This window comes from Phascolarctos cinereus, unplaced genomic scaffold (genome assembly GCF_003287225.1).
Source record: "Phascolarctos cinereus isolate Bilbo 61053 unplaced genomic scaffold, phaCin_HiC Scaffold_3;HRSCAF=262, whole genome shotgun sequence".
In the NCBI taxonomy this organism is placed as follows: domain Eukaryota; kingdom Metazoa; phylum Chordata; class Mammalia; order Diprotodontia; family Phascolarctidae; genus Phascolarctos; species Phascolarctos cinereus.
In genome coordinates this window covers 71,644,421-71,660,208 of record NW_027555736.1, presented here as the reverse complement: position 1 = coordinate 71,660,208, position 15,788 = coordinate 71,644,421, and the positions used below count along the sequence as shown (strand labels likewise).

Sequence of the window (15,788 nt, the reverse complement as noted above, 5' to 3'; positions counted from 1 at the left end):
TAGGCTGGGAATCAGGAAGACTCCTCTTCCTGAGCTCAAATCCACCCTCAAATACTTCCTAGCTGTGTGACCCTGAGCAAGTCACTTAACCCAGTCTACCTCAGTTCCTCATCTGTAAAATGAGCTAGAGAAGGAAACAGAAAACCATTCCAGTATCTTTGCCAAGAAAACTCTAAATGGGGTCACGAAGAGTTAGACATGACTGAAATGACTGAACAACAAATGTGAGCTATTATTATTCTCAGCTCCCTTGTGCCTAAGAAGTGGGATGCACAGAAAAGCTTTCTTTTTTTTTTAGGGCATAAATGTCAGTGGAGGGCAGAAACAGCGCATCAGCCTGGCCAGAGCTGTCTACAACAGCTCGGACATCTACATTTTGGATGATCCACTCTCAGCTGTAGACTCTCACGTCGGGAAGCATCTTTTCGACAAAGTCATTGGCCCCAATGGGCTACTGAAGGACAAGGTAAGAATGTAGGCAGCTGTGGCAGCCTACCCATGAATCCAGCGGCATCAAGCATTTGTAAAGCACCCACTGTGTACCAGGGCTATACATGTGGAAGATCATTCATCTCTGCTTCTGATGAACGCCCACTGCTTCTTTCTCAATCACTGCTGTCTCCCCTGGGGTGGGGAGGGAGGGAGGGAGGGAGAGAGAGAGAGGGAGGGCGGGGGAAGAGAGGAGACACAGAGAGAGAGAGGCAACACAGAGAGAGAGAGAGAGAGAGAGAGAGAGAGAGAGAGAGAGAGAGAGAGAGAGAGAGAGAGAGGGAGAGGCAGAGAGAAAGAGAGAAGAGAGAGGGAGAGAGAGACAGAGAGAGAGAGAGAAGAGAGAGAGAGAGAGGGAGAGGCAGAGAGAGAGAGAGAGAGAGAGAGAGGGAGAGGCAGAGAGAGGGAGAGGCAGAGAGAGAGAGAGAGAGCAGAGAAGAGAGAGAGAGAGAGAGAGAGAGAGAGAGGAGAGAGGCAGAGACAGAGAGAGAGAGAGAAGAGAGAAGAGAGAGAGAGAGAGAGAGAGAGAGAAGAGAGGCAGAGAGAGAGAGAGAGAGAGAGAGAGAGAGAGAGAGAGAGAGAGAGAGAGACGAGGAGAGAGGAGACAGAGAGAGAGAGAGTCCTTCTTTAGGACAAGATTGCGCTCTGTTGAGTTCAAAGCTAGGTTCGACACTGAAGTGGGAGTCTCATATTTGTGTGGCCACTTATCATCTGAGCATGCTTGGGCAAATCACTTATCTTCTTCCATCTTTAAAAGGGACTACAGCATGTGTGCCAGTTATGAAAAATGTGTTTTGTGAATTCCAAAGTGCCATGTAAAGTAGCAGTAAATGGCTGCTATTGCTGTTACGGTCCTTTCCACAAGAATAACACATTCTGTTCCTCTCCCATGTCTGCCTTTGTGCTGGAGGTCCCTCAGTCCCTCCTCTTAGAGTCCTTTGGTTCCTTCAAATCTTGGCACAAGTGAAACTTTCCATGTGAAGGCTTTCTTGATCCCCCATGACTGATGTCTTGTCCCTCACCAAATCAGTTTCTACTCTCTTTGGGTATTCTTATATCTATATCTATATCTATATCTATATCTATATCTATATCTATATCTATATCTATATCTATATCTACATCTATATCTATATCGATATAGATATATAGATATATATATGCATATTATGTTCCCCCAGAAGAATGTACGCTCCCTGGACGCAGGAGTGCTCTTTTTTTGTCTTTGTATACCCAGAGTCAAGCACAGTGCCCTACACATAGTAGGTGTTTAATAAATGCTTCTTGATTGATTGATAATAAGGGGCAGAGCCAAAGTCTTCTGTCACCAGAGACAATGCTCTTTTGCACTGAACTGTGAGGGCCTTTTTGTGTGTTGCAGATCTACTTCTGGGGTCCTCTTAGTATAAAATTCCCTGTGTCAAAATCAGGCACTTTGTGTTGCTTGATTTCATTGGCTGGGGAACCATGGGTCTGGTCATTCTGGGGACCTATTAGCTTCGTTATATAAGGTGTCCCAAAGGTCTTGGTGCGGTTTTAAAGTTTAAAACCGCACCAGGACCTTTGGGACCCCTTGTATACCCTCAGGTCACAGATTATACCACCCTTCCCCCAGCAATCAATTTTTTGTGGATATGCTCTCTTGATCAGCAGGGTAACTGAACAGGAGTGTGTATAGTGAAAACCCTGTTGTTTCACCTGGTCAAAACAACTCAAAATGTCAGTCCCACTAAGAGCTAGATTAAAGGTGTTGTCTCTTGAGTGGAATAGAATTATTATTATTATTATTATGGACTTGAGAAAAGTTAGGAAATGAGGTAGGGTGGGGCCCCAGATTGGGGCTAGAGTGGGTTCCAAAGGCATTCCTTTCCTTGGTCACTTTTATGGGATGGAGGGAGATTATATTTACAGCCCCCCCCCCCAGCAGGAGCGGATGATGGACTTGGGATACCCAACGATTCCATTTTGCAGACTCGCCTCTTGGTGACGCATGGCATTCACTTCCTTCCCAAAGTGGATGAGATTGTGGTCTTGGTGAATGGCACCGTAGTGGAGAAAGGATCCTACGATGCTCTGTTGGCTAACAGGGCGACATTTGCCAAGAATCTGAAGCTATATGCCAAGCAGGGCAGCTCGGAAGAAGAGGCCACAGGTAGGGGAGTGATGTCACATAAGACACAACTGCACCTGGGAGTTAATGTCAGGCCATGGGGTTTACTCTTCTGTGTACACGAGCTAAGGTTCCTATTAAAAGTGCACTTTGGGATCACCAGCACCTTTAATTAAGGTGCTTAGAGATTATTTATCCAGACTCAGTCCCTGACTTAGACTTCAGACTCAGTCCCTGAAACTCAGGGATACAATGAATGAATGATTGAAATATATGGGAGGGCAGTGTATAGAAGAGCATTAAAAAAACCAAAAGCTTTGTTGATAGAACATTTCAAAACATATGTGTGTGTGTGTGTTTATCACTTATCAAGTCAACCTCAAGAGTGACACCCTGCTGGCCTTCACCTCAGAGGCATCCCCGGCACATAAGTCCACTGGTTAGGGATGCCACACTTCTGTTGGCTTAGAGCCTCGACCCCCAAACCCAGTGAAGTCACTTCTTGGCGCTGTCCGTCTTTTACTATCCATTACCTTTAACATGTCAGCAGGTTGTATTAAAAGAGAAAAAATATCATCCACAAACCACAAGCTATTAGCTATGACAGGAATAGAGACTAGACCCACGATTCCATCGATGTAAGAACTCTTTCTGCCACTGCCATTTGGCACCGGAGGCTAGTAGGGGGCACCGTGGAGGAGAATATTGGACTTAGAGCCAGGAAGAGTCATCTTCCTGAGTTCAAATCTTGCCTCGGACACTTACTAGCGGTGTGACTCTGGGCAAGTCACCTAACCCTGTTTGCCTTAGTTTCCTCATTTGTAAAGTGAGCTGGAGAAGAAAGTGGCAAAAACACTAATATCTTTACCAAGACCTCAGATGGGGTCATGAAGAATTAGGCATGACTGAAATGACTGAAGAACAACAATAACAATATAATAATTGGCTTTTATATAATGCTTTAAGGTTTGCAAAACACTTCACAAATATCTCATCTCTGGTAGGTGCTACTATTATCCCCATTTTACAGATGAAGAGTCTCAGGTAGGAACTGATTAAATGACATGCTCAGGGTCGCACACCTAGTGTCTGAGGCAAGATTCGAACTCAGATTTTCCTGACTTCAAGTCCAGCATTCCATTCACTGGGCCACCAAGCTCTCTCTGAAACAGACTTCATCTGCTTTATGTGAAGGCAAGGAATGTGTGGAGCAGTAATAGAAAAGGAAATATTCCCACCATTTTCCAGTCTACACTAGGCAAAAGGTACAGAGAACTGAAACATCACTGTGTTCTGTATTCAGAGCTGAGGTCTCTTTGTGAGATTATTGGCATGTGGATAATTGGTAAGATCAAGATTCTCCTTGCATTGATCTGGGGAGTGGTATGGTTTCTATAGATAGGAATTCTGTTTTCTCTTTTTGCATCTGTTTCTATGATCCTTATGTTTCTATCTAGTTGGTGATGGGAGTGAAAGTGAAGATGAAGATGACCTTGGATTAGTACCAAGTGTAGAAGAGATTCCTAATGACGCAGTCTCCTTGGCCTTAACAAGAGAGAATAACTTTCAACGAACACTCAGTCGAAGGTTGGGAACCTGTCCTTTAGTAGCAGCCCCTGCTGCTTCCATGTTCTGATTTTACCCTGGGTATTTAGCCTAAAGAAAGGAGCTGTTAGACTCTTAGTGTCAAGGTATCCTAGATGTGGAATTAAAAGGGACCCCAAAGGCCGTCTAGTATAATTCTCTCATTTTACAGAGGAGGGAACTAAGGCAGAGAAATTAAGCAACTTGGCCAAGGTCACATGGGTAGTAAGTGACATAGGATTCCAATTAAGGTCCTCTGATGCCAAGTTCAATGTCATTTCCACTGCACCATCTTTTTCTGCCTCAGTGGATGGAGGGGCAGGGGAAGGCTTGAGGATGGGACTAGGGTGTGTGTGTGTGGGTGTGTGTGTGTGTGTGTGTGTGTGTGTGTGTGTGTGTGTGTGTGTTTCAGTAAGGACTGAAATATCAGCCCTTCTAGAATGACTGTATAGCTCAGAATGGATCCCAAATAGAGATAGCAGCATCTGCTTGCAGGAAGAGGATGTGTGAGGCTGCCTTCAGCACACCTAGGGATAGTGTTTTTCCACTCCTCTTCAGATCCAGGTCTGGCAGCAACAGACATCGGAAGTCCCTCCGAGATTCCCTAAAAGTTGGTAATATGAAGCCAAAGCAAAAAGAAAATGAAGAAGTGGTGAAAGGACAGAAACTAATTGAGAAAGAAGTAGTAGAAACTGGACAGGTAAACAAACAAACATCACCATTTTTTAGCTCAGAATTTCAGGACCACAAACATAGGTGAGACCTAGTGTGTATACAGGTATATCCTACTTAATCGTTTCGTTGTGCCTGCAAAAAAAAAATACAAAAACCCCCCAAACTAATGCCAGGTGAAATAACATTATAGGGGGCAATTAGTTCCATAGAAGCAATGTTTATACACACATGGGTAAGATAGTGATGATGTTCAGGAGAGTTAATGCTACTGGGCTTCAAACACCATCTAAATTATATTCAGCCAATTGATATTGTGGTTGATGTGGTTTGTTTGGGATATATTGTGATATAGTAATAATATATTAATATATTGTGATACATATAATGTCATTGGGAAACAACATTGGTTGGGAAACAGAAAAGGTAAATCTATATCAATCTTTCTCTTCCCTTTGCACTATACCACCCCGCCACATACACATACTATCTCCAGGGGATCACTAACCTGGTGGATGTTTACCTTGATGGACATTTGGATATTTGTCCATTGGCCTGACCCAGGCTCAGGCACCATGGGAAAATGGCTGCTAGGCTTTGCTGCCAGCCTGTCTTCTCATCAAGGTTGTTGGGTTGTTACAGGCAGCTCCTAACCACAAAGGTGTCAAGGGATCTCCTATAGATGATGGATGATGGTGGTGGTGATGGTGGTGATGGTGATAATGATGGTGATGATGATGATGATGATGGTGTGGGGGCTTTCCAGGTGAAGCTTTCTATATTCCTGAAGTATCTGAGTTCAATGGGATGGTGGTTTATCATCTTTATCTTCCTTGCTTACATTGGAAATTCTGCGGCTTTCATGGGCTCCAACTTCTGGCTCAGTGAATGGACCAGTGACTCCCAGACTTACTGGAATAAAACTTATCCAACCTCTATGCGGGACTTGAGAATTGGAATCTATGGAACTCTAGGATTTACTCAAGGTTGGTCTGATGACTCCCCTCTATAATAGAAAACCCCCCCAACACCATTTCATGTCTGTGGGTTGGAGAAGAAGATTGGGGCAACTTTTCTCCAGTCAGAGCATGACACTGACTGGAGCAATGACCACTTTTAGGTTTCTTTGTGCTTTTGGCAAGTCTTCTGTCCACCTTTGGTACCATACATGCCTCCCGAAACCTGCACTCGCAGCTGCTGGACAACATCCTTCGTGCACCCATGAGCTTTTTTGACACAACACCCACAGGCAGGATTGTGAACAGGTTTTCCAACGTGAGTACTTGAAAAGCAGTTGGGTTTTTTGAGATCTGAAGATCCCTGTATTTCTGTCTGAGGTTGAAGTCTCCTTACCAGTGTTGTGCACCTCTATCTCTTACAGCAGTGGAGGAGAGGTGGAGAGAAACCTTGCCACACCTGTGGAACAAGACCAAGAATCTTTAGGCTCTTCTGTTGGGGCAAGAGGTGTCCTTTCCTAGCATAGGCTTAGTTTAGCCAGCTTTCTTTATTCACTTGCTTGAGAGAAGAGAAGGGGAAGTCATCATAGTAGGTAGGTTTTGAGTTCTTTTTCCCTTGCAAGGAAAGGTCCAGATCCCAGATGCTCTTGAGGCAGCAGCGAACTAGATCATGATCCAGTTCATCCCCATATCAATCAACCAGCAAGCATTTATTAAGTGCCTACTATATGACAGACACTGGAGGTTCAAGAACAAAAATGAAAGAATCCCTGTTGTCAAAGAAGTCACATTATATTGGGATGATGACATAGATGCATACAAAAATATAGAAAAGGATATAAATGTTCATTAAGCAATAGAACAAAAAAATAGAACCAAATCTTTAACTAGGGTGGGGAGACTGGGACTTTGTGCCATAGCGCTGATATTTAGAAGGGACAAAATTTTAAAACAATGATTTTAAAAGATTGTACTTTAGATTTTGTTATATTTCTATCTGCACAATACTTTTGCTTCCGCAGTGTCACAGAAACTAGTTAGCAAGAAAAATAAGTTAAACTAGGAGGCTTCCAGAAGCTGCCTCCTCACCCCCAAATCACAGATGAGCTCCTCCCCAGCTCCACCCCACTCTACATTTTCTCAAACAGTGGTTTCTCCAGATACACCTAGGAGTATCTTAGTGTCTCTCCTCTTCATGGGGATGGTATCTGGAGTTTCTGCCTTCACAGTTGATTTGAGGGCATGTTAAATGCTACTTGCCTTAGGGCATAAAAAGCAATACTTAATAGTTCTACATAGCATTTTAAAAAGATTCCAAAACTATGGATTACCAGGTAGATGATGGTGATCTCAACAGAACCAGGGAAGTTTGGAAGCAGAGTAGGCTTAGAAGAGATGATCAGTTTCATTTTGGACTTGCTGAGTTTGAGATGCCAATGGGGCATCTCTGATGGGAGATGTCAAGTAGGCAGTTGGTGATGTGGCACTGGAGTTCTGAGGAGATGAGGGCTGGATGTGTTGAGAGATGTCTATGTCAGGATGCCAACTGAACCCATGGGTGTAGAGGAGACCCCCAAGGATGAAGATTTATTAGAGGAGCATGGTACAATGGAAAGACTGCTGGGTTTGGAGACAGAGAACTTTAGTTTGAATCCTGTCTCTGCCACTTACTACCTTTGTCATCCCTTTGGGCCTCAGTTTCCTCATCTGTAAAAATGAGTAGGGTTGGACTAAATGATTTCTAAAGTCCCTTGCAGTTCTATATCTCTTATCCTATAAGAGAAGAGTGCCTAGGATTGAACCTTGGGAGGTACCCACACTTAGGGGGCAGGATGGTGAGCCCATGGAGGGAATTCACCAAGGAATGATTAAAGAGTTAGAAGAAGAGTGCTACTGAGGTCAAGGAACACAGTGTAGCCAGGAGAGGGTGGTTAGCTGTAGCAAAAGCAGAGAGGTTGTGGAGTTGGAGGACTGAGAAAAGGCCATGTGATTTAGCATTTAAAAGATCATTGCAGGGCAGCTAGGTGGCACAGTGGATAGAACACTTCTCCTAGAGTCAGGAGGACCTGAGTTCAAATCCAGCTTCAGGCACTTATTAGCTTTGTGACCCTGGGCAAGTCACTTAACCCCCATTGCCTCTAAAAACAACAACAACAACAAAAGATCATTGGTAATCCAGGTGAGGGAGACCATTTGCCTACCAGCAATCATTAGCTACTAATAATCATGGATAGAGGGGCAGCTAGGTGGCGAGGTGGAGAGAGAGCACTGGCCCTGAAGTCAGGAGGACCTGAGTTCAAATCTAGTCTCAGACCAAATACTTTAAACTTACTAGCTGTGTGACCCTGGGCAAGTCACTTAACCCCAATTGCCTAAAAAAACAAAATAAAACAAAACAAATAATCGTGGATAGGTTAAATGAAAGAAAGGTGAACTCCCCTTTTCCAGGAAAAAGAAGAGATGCCGATGTTGTCTGAAGTTTTGGAAAAGCCTTCCCAAGGCTGAGAAAGTCAATAGAATGCACATTCATGATTTGGGATCCTTACCTTCCAGCAAAAAAATTGGAAAAAATGACAGCCATGAATATGAGTATCAGAGTGAAGCGTGAATAGAAGGACGTATATATCACTTTCTCAAAAAAAAGATTACAGCAAAAGCAGAAATAGGGAATCTTTTTTTTTTAAATAAAGCATGAATGAGGGGGTTGGGGGTCTAAGGCCCTTAGGGATAACATCTTACCATTCTTATAACCGCTTTCCTCACTCCATGTGTTGCCAGGACGTTTCTACAATGGATGAAACCATTCCTATGTCACTCCGAAGCTGGATGCTTTGCTTCTTGGGCATCATCAGTACCCTTATTATGATCTCTGTGGCTACCCCAATTTTCATCGCCATCATCATTCCTCTGGCCATCGTTTATATCTGTGTACAGGTAGAGCCCTCTTCACTCACTGCTTAAGCTCCCTGGCTCTGCTTTCTAAAAGCTCGGGCCTTCTCATGAGTATCTGCTCTTCTGCTTGTCACTCACGCCTCTTCAGCTCTTTCCTCTTTTCACTGAAATATTCATATCCTGAAGAAGCTGAGGCCAGAAGGCCCCATTGGCCAGGATGGGCATGACTGGTGCTACCGATTCAGCATCTATCCCAGACTTCACTGTTGCTGAGACCAAGAAGATTGTACCATGAGCATAGGGGGACCTGGCCAGCTGTAGGATTGCAGATTTAAAGCTAGAAGGACCCTTAGAGGCTGTGGAGTTCAACAGCCCTCCTCACCCAATCTTTTGCAGATGAGGAAACTGAGGCACAGGAAGCTTAAGTGATTTTCCCAGAATCATACAACTATGGAAGGTCTGAGGCAGGATTTGAACCTAGGTCTTTCTGATTCCAACTTGAGCATCCTACCCATTCTGCAAGGCTGCACCTTGTTTTCTCTAGTGGCTCCTTTGAAGGAATCCACTTGGGATGGATGCTATCATTCCTGCAGAGAAGGTAGACTCCTTTTTGTAGCCTATGTCAAACCTGGAAGTGGGCATCAAGCTTGCCTTCAACATGTAATTATTTCTAGGCTGCTGGCGTAGCTATACATGTATACGGACACCCTACCCCACCCCAGCTTTTCTTGAATTTTCTTGCTTTCTTCTCCTTCCCCCACTGCTCTGATTATAATGCTGAGGCTCCAGCCTTGCACACACGCTGACCACAGTACTCCCAGAACCAGCAAGAGAGACATGACTTTCTGCCTCCCATCCCTTTTTGTCTGCAACCTGCTTTATGCTTCCAGAGATTCTACGTGGCCACCTCCCGCCAGCTGAGACGTCTAGACTCTGTCACCAAGTCTCCAGTATACTCCCACTTCAGTGAAACGGTGACCGGTTTGTCCATCATCAGGGCCTTTGAGCATCAGCAGCGTTTTCATAAGCACAATGAAAACTTGATTGATACCAACAAGAAATGTGTCTTTTCCTGGATCATTTCCAACAGGTGAGGGGTGTTTCTAGTCTGGAATCATGCTTTTGAATTCTGTAAGCTTGGTACTGACTACAGATGGGTGTGGTAAGCCCAGCAGTTGTTAATTATTTATTTTTTATTAAGAAACGAGAAAATGTACCTTCCTCCTCTCTTTACAGAGGTAGGGGGCTGTGGGTCAAGAATACTGCATATATTGCCAGACACATCCATTGTGTTCACTCGTTGGCTTTGTTGTATTTTTCTTTTTTCCTTTTTTAATCTTTGTTACAAGGGATGACTTGCTTCAGAGGGGAAGGAGAGGGATATAGTTTGAAATAAAGGTGATATAAAAATAAAAGTTATAAACAAAAATATGATTTCTAAAAACTCATCTCCCAGTACCAGACATATTCCCTGATGTACTGCGCAAGGTACAGAGGTCCCATTTTTTTGTGTGTCTAGCTGCTTACTCCTTGAGTAGAAGTAGACCAATCCATCTGATGGAAGGATAATTGTTTTGTAGGGTAGAGGGGAGGGAGAGTAGATAAGACAGAATGTTCCTGTAAAAACCTAGAGAGCTCATATCTTTTGAAGTGAAAGGGGCTAGGGGACCTCCCCCATTCCAGGTAAGATACCTACTGAACTCAAAGACCTGTTAAAGGTTGAGGTGTCCCAGCAAACAGGAATTCTTTATTCTTTAAGAATAAAGAAAGCTCCCTGGTGGGGGCTGAAGGCACTCAAGGAGGCAGCTTGGAGCTCCTTGGTTTTTTTCGTTTGTTTGTTTTTGTTTTTCGAGGTGGGAGCCGATCACTAAGAAGTCAGGGACTTTATTGTAAAGTGAAACAAATGGGTTCATAGGGCCAAGAAGATACTTCCATGTACTTGGGCTTGGAGTCTGTTTGTCCCCCAACGCCAGGGCACTGCTGCAGTCCCATTGCCACAGGCAAAACCAAACCCCACAGGAATTACGGGTGCACTTTGATTTAAGTAAATCGAATTTGTCAAAGTCCAAGTTTATAGAACAGACCAAGGAGGAAGTGGTCGTCTTTTGTATTAAAGGACTTACTGTGGGATGCTGCTTACAACATTCTCCTCCCCCTCCTTAAAATCAGATTCATTGTTATCTCATTGATTTATTCATTTATTTGGAGGCTGGGAGTCTCACTAGTGTATTTAGGCACTAGTGTAATTAGCACAGTGCTTGGCATAGAGTAAACACATAATAGGTGCTTTTTCATTTGTCCGTTTGTGATCTTTTGCTCCCCCAGTATGACCCCTTTTCCAGTCTTTAATTTCTTTAAAATCAGATTTACTTTACAAAAATTGAATCTACACCTACATTTTTAGAGACACCCATCTTACTCTGAGGGAGGCACACCCGCTGCCGGGTGCCTCCTTGTAAGGAGCCCTTTGCCACACACACTGTTCCAAAGAATCCTGAACTCCCTCTGGTGCTGCATCGTGAGGGCTGGGGAGTCAGGAGCCTTTTCTCTTGGTCCTGTTTCCCCACAGGTGGCTGGCAATTCGACTGGAGCTGATTGGGAACCTGGTGGTGTTCTTTCCTTCCTTGCTGATGGTCATTTATAGAAACAACCTGTCCGGGGACATGGTGGGCTTGGTACTTTCCAATGCACTCAATGTGAGTCTGAAGCTTTGGTGCCTGAACACCAGGGATTCATTTCAGAGTTGCTCACTGCTTTTCTCCAGTGCTCCCCTTAATCTATCTAATCCCCATTCCCAGTTTTGCTTATCGGGACACAAGGCAGATAGCTAGAGGCTGAGCCAGAGAAATGTGCCACACTCTTGTTTTCTCCTCTCCCTCCTGAATTCCCCAGAACTCCTAGTCTACCGTCCATCCTTGGTCACACACTCCCCCTAGGCAGTGGCCAAGGCCTAGGAGTCAGGAAGGCTTGAGTTTGAACCTTGGCTCTGACACTTATTACCTATGTTACATTAACCTCTCAGCCTCAGTTTTCTCATTATAAAATGGGGATAATAAGAGCACCTACCTCCCAGGGCTGTTGTGAGGATCAAATGAAATAATATGTGTAAAGCACTTTGTAACCCTTATAGTGCTATAGACATGCTAGTTATTGTTATTTGTATTACTAATCAATCAACTAATTGATCAATATATGTCTTAAAGCATCTATAACATGCCAGACACTGTGCTCAATACTATTAGTTACTCCTCACTACTATTCTACAGCATTCATTCATTTACTGTTGAGCCCTTGCACGGTCCAACGAAGCTGTATGGGGAGGAGATTCGAAGATGAGTAACATGAGTCCTTGCCCCCAAGGAGATTACATCCTAATTGCATGTTTTTTTTAAAAGCAGTTGGGGTTAAGTGACTTGCCCAGGGTCACACAGCTAGTAAGTGTCAAGTGTTTGGTCTGAGGCTGGATTTGAACTCAGGTCCTCCTGACTTCGGGGTCAGTGTGAGATTACAGTCTAGCAACTGAAGTCATGGTTCGGTAGCATCCTACTGGCTGACAGAGGAAACCTCTAGGTTCACCCTTTTTACATACTATTGGATTGCCCCTAGACACCCGGGGTGACCCACCAATATCCTTGTGAAAACAGGGAGGAGCCTGGCATAGATCCAGAGTAAAACAGTAATAATGTTACTCATAAGAACAACATAGTACTTTAAAGTTTGCAAAACATTTCACACATTGTCTCATGGGATTCTCATAACAATCCTATGAGGTAGGGACTATTAAAATACACATTTTGCAAAAGAGGCTCAGATAGATTAAGTGACTTCCCCAGGGCCACAGATCTAGTAAGAATCTGAATGAGAATTTGAATTCAGGTTCTCTTGACTCCAAGTCCAACATTATTGACCGCATCATCTGTGAAGCAGACCAAGGAAACATGTAGAAGTATCCCTGTTACAGGCCCCTAGGAACACAGACTGTGAAAGCCGGACTTGGGAATTATTCTAGCCTGACTTCCTGATTTTGCCCATGGGAAAACGAGACTGTAGCTGTTCCGTGAATTGCCTAGGATCACAAGAGTAATTGGTGACAGAAGTGTGGCTAGAATTCAGCTTTCCTGCCTCCCCATCCAACGATCCTATCCCATGGCTTTTAGGCTCAGATGCTAACCGTCTCCCTGGAAAGGGAGAGCACCTGGGAGGAGGCAGAGAGGGGCATTTTCATCTGCTAAGTCTTGACCCTCCCCACTCTGGAATCCCATTTGTATGCATCCTTCAAGGTTCCTCTATGAAGCCTTCCCTGAGCATTCTCGACACACCCCTTGTAGACAGTGCTATCTCCATTTTCCAAACTCCTTCTGCTCTTGCATTCAGTAACACTTCATTGTCCTGGGCTCCCTGAAAGCAGGAACTGCTTCATCTATGTATGAATTATGTATCTCTCACAGTACTTAGCACAGTACTAGGCACAGAAAACAACAAATAAATGCTTGTTGATAGGCTGATGGAGCAAGTTTCTAGGTCAGAGGCTAACCCATTGTTTTCTGACCTTGGTGCAGATTACCCAGACCCTGAACTGGTTGGTAAGGATGACTTCTGAACTGGAGACCAACATTGTGGCTGTTGAGCGAATAAATGAGTACATCAAAGTGAAAAATGAGGTAAGAAGGAACTAGAGAGAGAGGGAAGGAGACAGGAGACAGGGATGATTTGGGCCTAAGTGGACCCAGTCCTTTACAGATTTTGACTTTTCTACTCCCTTTCAATCTGTCCTCCTCTTTTCAACTTCTTCATTTCCTCATCTCTTTTCTGCTTGTTCTCTGTCTCCTTGCCTCCTATGACAAACAGGTCCAAATATTTGAATTTGAGGGTTATTAATTAGAATAATATTGCTGGTAGAGGATGGGCCCTGGAGTCAGGAGGACCTGAGTTCAAGTCCGGCCTCAGATATATAGTGCTCACTAGCTGTGTGACTCAGGGCAAGTCACTTTACCCCAACTGCCTCAGCAAAAAACAAACCAAAAAAAGAGTTGGCAACAACAAAAACAGAAGCCGAATGCTGGATAACAATCCGACTGAAGCTCATCCCCAACGAGGAGATAGGAAATCGAATCCCCCTCCCTTCTTTGTACAAGTTGGGGACTATAGGGCTGGGACACAGCATATACAGTCAGAATTGGTTAATGGGTTAGTTAATTTTGCTAATCTGCTTCCCCCCACAACCCCAACCTTTCTTTTTTATTCTTTGTTAGGAGAGTTCGCTTTCTGGGTGGAGGGTGCCGCTACATTAGGTTTTGAGACTTTCGAGTTAAAAGGAAGTCACTCTCATAAATGACAGAACCTTGGAGGAAGCACAGAGGGGCATTTTGATGTGTTGATGCTACTCCTGAGAACCCAAAATGCTGTCTTCCAAATGCTCTATCCTTCAATGGCCAGTTCAGCTCTCTCCTCCATGAAGCGTTCCCTGACAATATTCCCCCACGCAGAACATTCCTCTTTCAAGTCCTACTTTGTACTTCATTGTCTTAGGTTATTCCTGTGTTTGGTCTTTTCTTTCCTTAAAAGCAATTAACATAGCTCTAGGCACAGAGAAGGGATTATTGAGGGATACACTGAGAAATGTAGATAATGTAAAAACAAAAGTAATCAATTTTTTTAACCCAGTATTGCCTCAGGCTGGTTAGTCAGGCTTATAATGAAACCATAACTGTTTAAAGAGCACACACATTTCCCCTCCAAATTTTACATAAGACTGTTCTAGAGATAAAAGGGTTTTCCTTTTTTTTTTTCAAGACATTTAAGGAGTTTGACTTTTTCAACCTGGGAACAGAAATTAGATTTGTGGCTCCCTTGTTATTATTGGTCCTTCGTTCTCAGAGGAACAATGACATCACCCTCGCGTCTTGACTTCCTTGCGACTTGGATTTTAGAGGGGGATTGGGAATTTGTATATTGGGATTCATCAGGTAGAGCTTTAGGATGAAGATGGACACAGCTTCGGAGGCTTTAGTGGGATGAGCTGGAGTTAATGAGAGAGGGGCAATCATGACTCTAGTCCAATGCATGCCAATGGATGAGAAGATTCAACTTGGTGGCCTGAGAAACTCGAATGCTGGGCTATGGTGGTCTGCCATTCCCCCAAACAGATCAAAATCAGAAAAATCTGTCAAGTGATAAAAATTCCACAGGAGTTTCTATTCAGGGGACACCAAGAAATGTAGGACATGGAATTATAAAGGAATTTAGGAATCATCTTCTCTGACTTTGAAATAAAGAAACTGAAACCCAGAAAGGGTGATGCTGAAGGTCACCCAGGTAGCACCTAGCAGGGCTGCTATTTGAACCCAGGTCATCAGATCTTTCAATTCAGCATGCTCCTTTTAGAAGAGGAGGTATTCTCCCCCTGTTCTTCAGGAGGTGGGAGATTATGGGTGTGCAATGTTGTATATATTGTTAGAATCTCATGGGGAATAAGTTAATTTTGCTGACTTTTTTCTTTCCTCCTCTTCCTCTTTAAATCTTTATTACAAGGGATGATTCACTGGCAAGGGGAAGGGAGAGGGATATAATTGGAAGTAAAGGTGACGTAAAAACAAAAGATAGCAACACATTTCTTTTGAAGAAGAGTTGGTGCTGAGGCTTCTGTCTGGTTTCTCACTCAGGCGCACTGGGTTACAGAGAAGAGGCCTCCAGATAACTGGCCCAGCAAAGGTGAGATCCAGTTCACTAACTACCAAGTGCGCTATCGCCCTGAGCTGGACCTGACACTGCATGGGATAACCTGCAACATTCAGAGTACTGAGAAGGTAAGCGCAGCAGCAGCTGAGGAGGTGGGCATTTGGGGAAAAAAAAGATCGGAGTTTGCTGGTAACCAGAGACAGAGGCCCAGTGAGACCTCTGGGATCCTTCCTTCTTGGGCTGGGGTGAAGGATTGTGCTGCAGACGCTGCCCGCTCAGGAATGAGGCAGATGCTCACACAGCCAGGCTGCAGACCATCAACAGAGCAGAAGGACCCGGGCATTTCTCTACTTGCTCTCACTACCTCCATGGGCTCCTTCCATGGCTCCTGGACTTATCCTCCCACT

General features: G+C 44.1%; 1 protein-coding gene across 4 annotated transcripts in view; it reads left to right on the top strand.

The window, feature by feature from the left end:
• ABCC2 (ATP binding cassette subfamily C member 2) overlaps positions 1-15,788 on the top strand; it is a 71,312-nt gene that overhangs the window by 45,456 nt on the left and 10,068 nt on the right. For all 4 annotated transcript variants that reach the window (XR_002326503.2, XM_020996815.2, XM_020996816.2 and 1 more), the window contains exons 18-28: positions 299-466; positions 2,461-2,641; positions 4,057-4,186; positions 4,742-4,883; positions 5,622-5,841; positions 5,976-6,130; positions 8,590-8,745; positions 9,594-9,793; positions 11,273-11,399; positions 13,263-13,364; positions 15,366-15,509. Coding sequence is in view for 3 of the 4 variants with exons in the window: in XM_020996815.2 (XP_020852474.1) it covers positions 299-466; positions 2,461-2,641; positions 4,057-4,186; positions 4,742-4,883; positions 5,622-5,841; positions 5,976-6,130; positions 8,590-8,745; positions 9,594-9,793; positions 11,273-11,399; positions 13,263-13,364; positions 15,366-15,509 (1,725 nt within the window). In the remaining variant the exon portion in view is untranslated. The remainder of the gene's footprint in view (positions 1-298; positions 467-2,460; positions 2,642-4,056; positions 4,187-4,741; positions 4,884-5,621; positions 5,842-5,975; positions 6,131-8,589; positions 8,746-9,593; positions 9,794-11,272; positions 11,400-13,262; positions 13,365-15,365; positions 15,510-15,788) is intronic.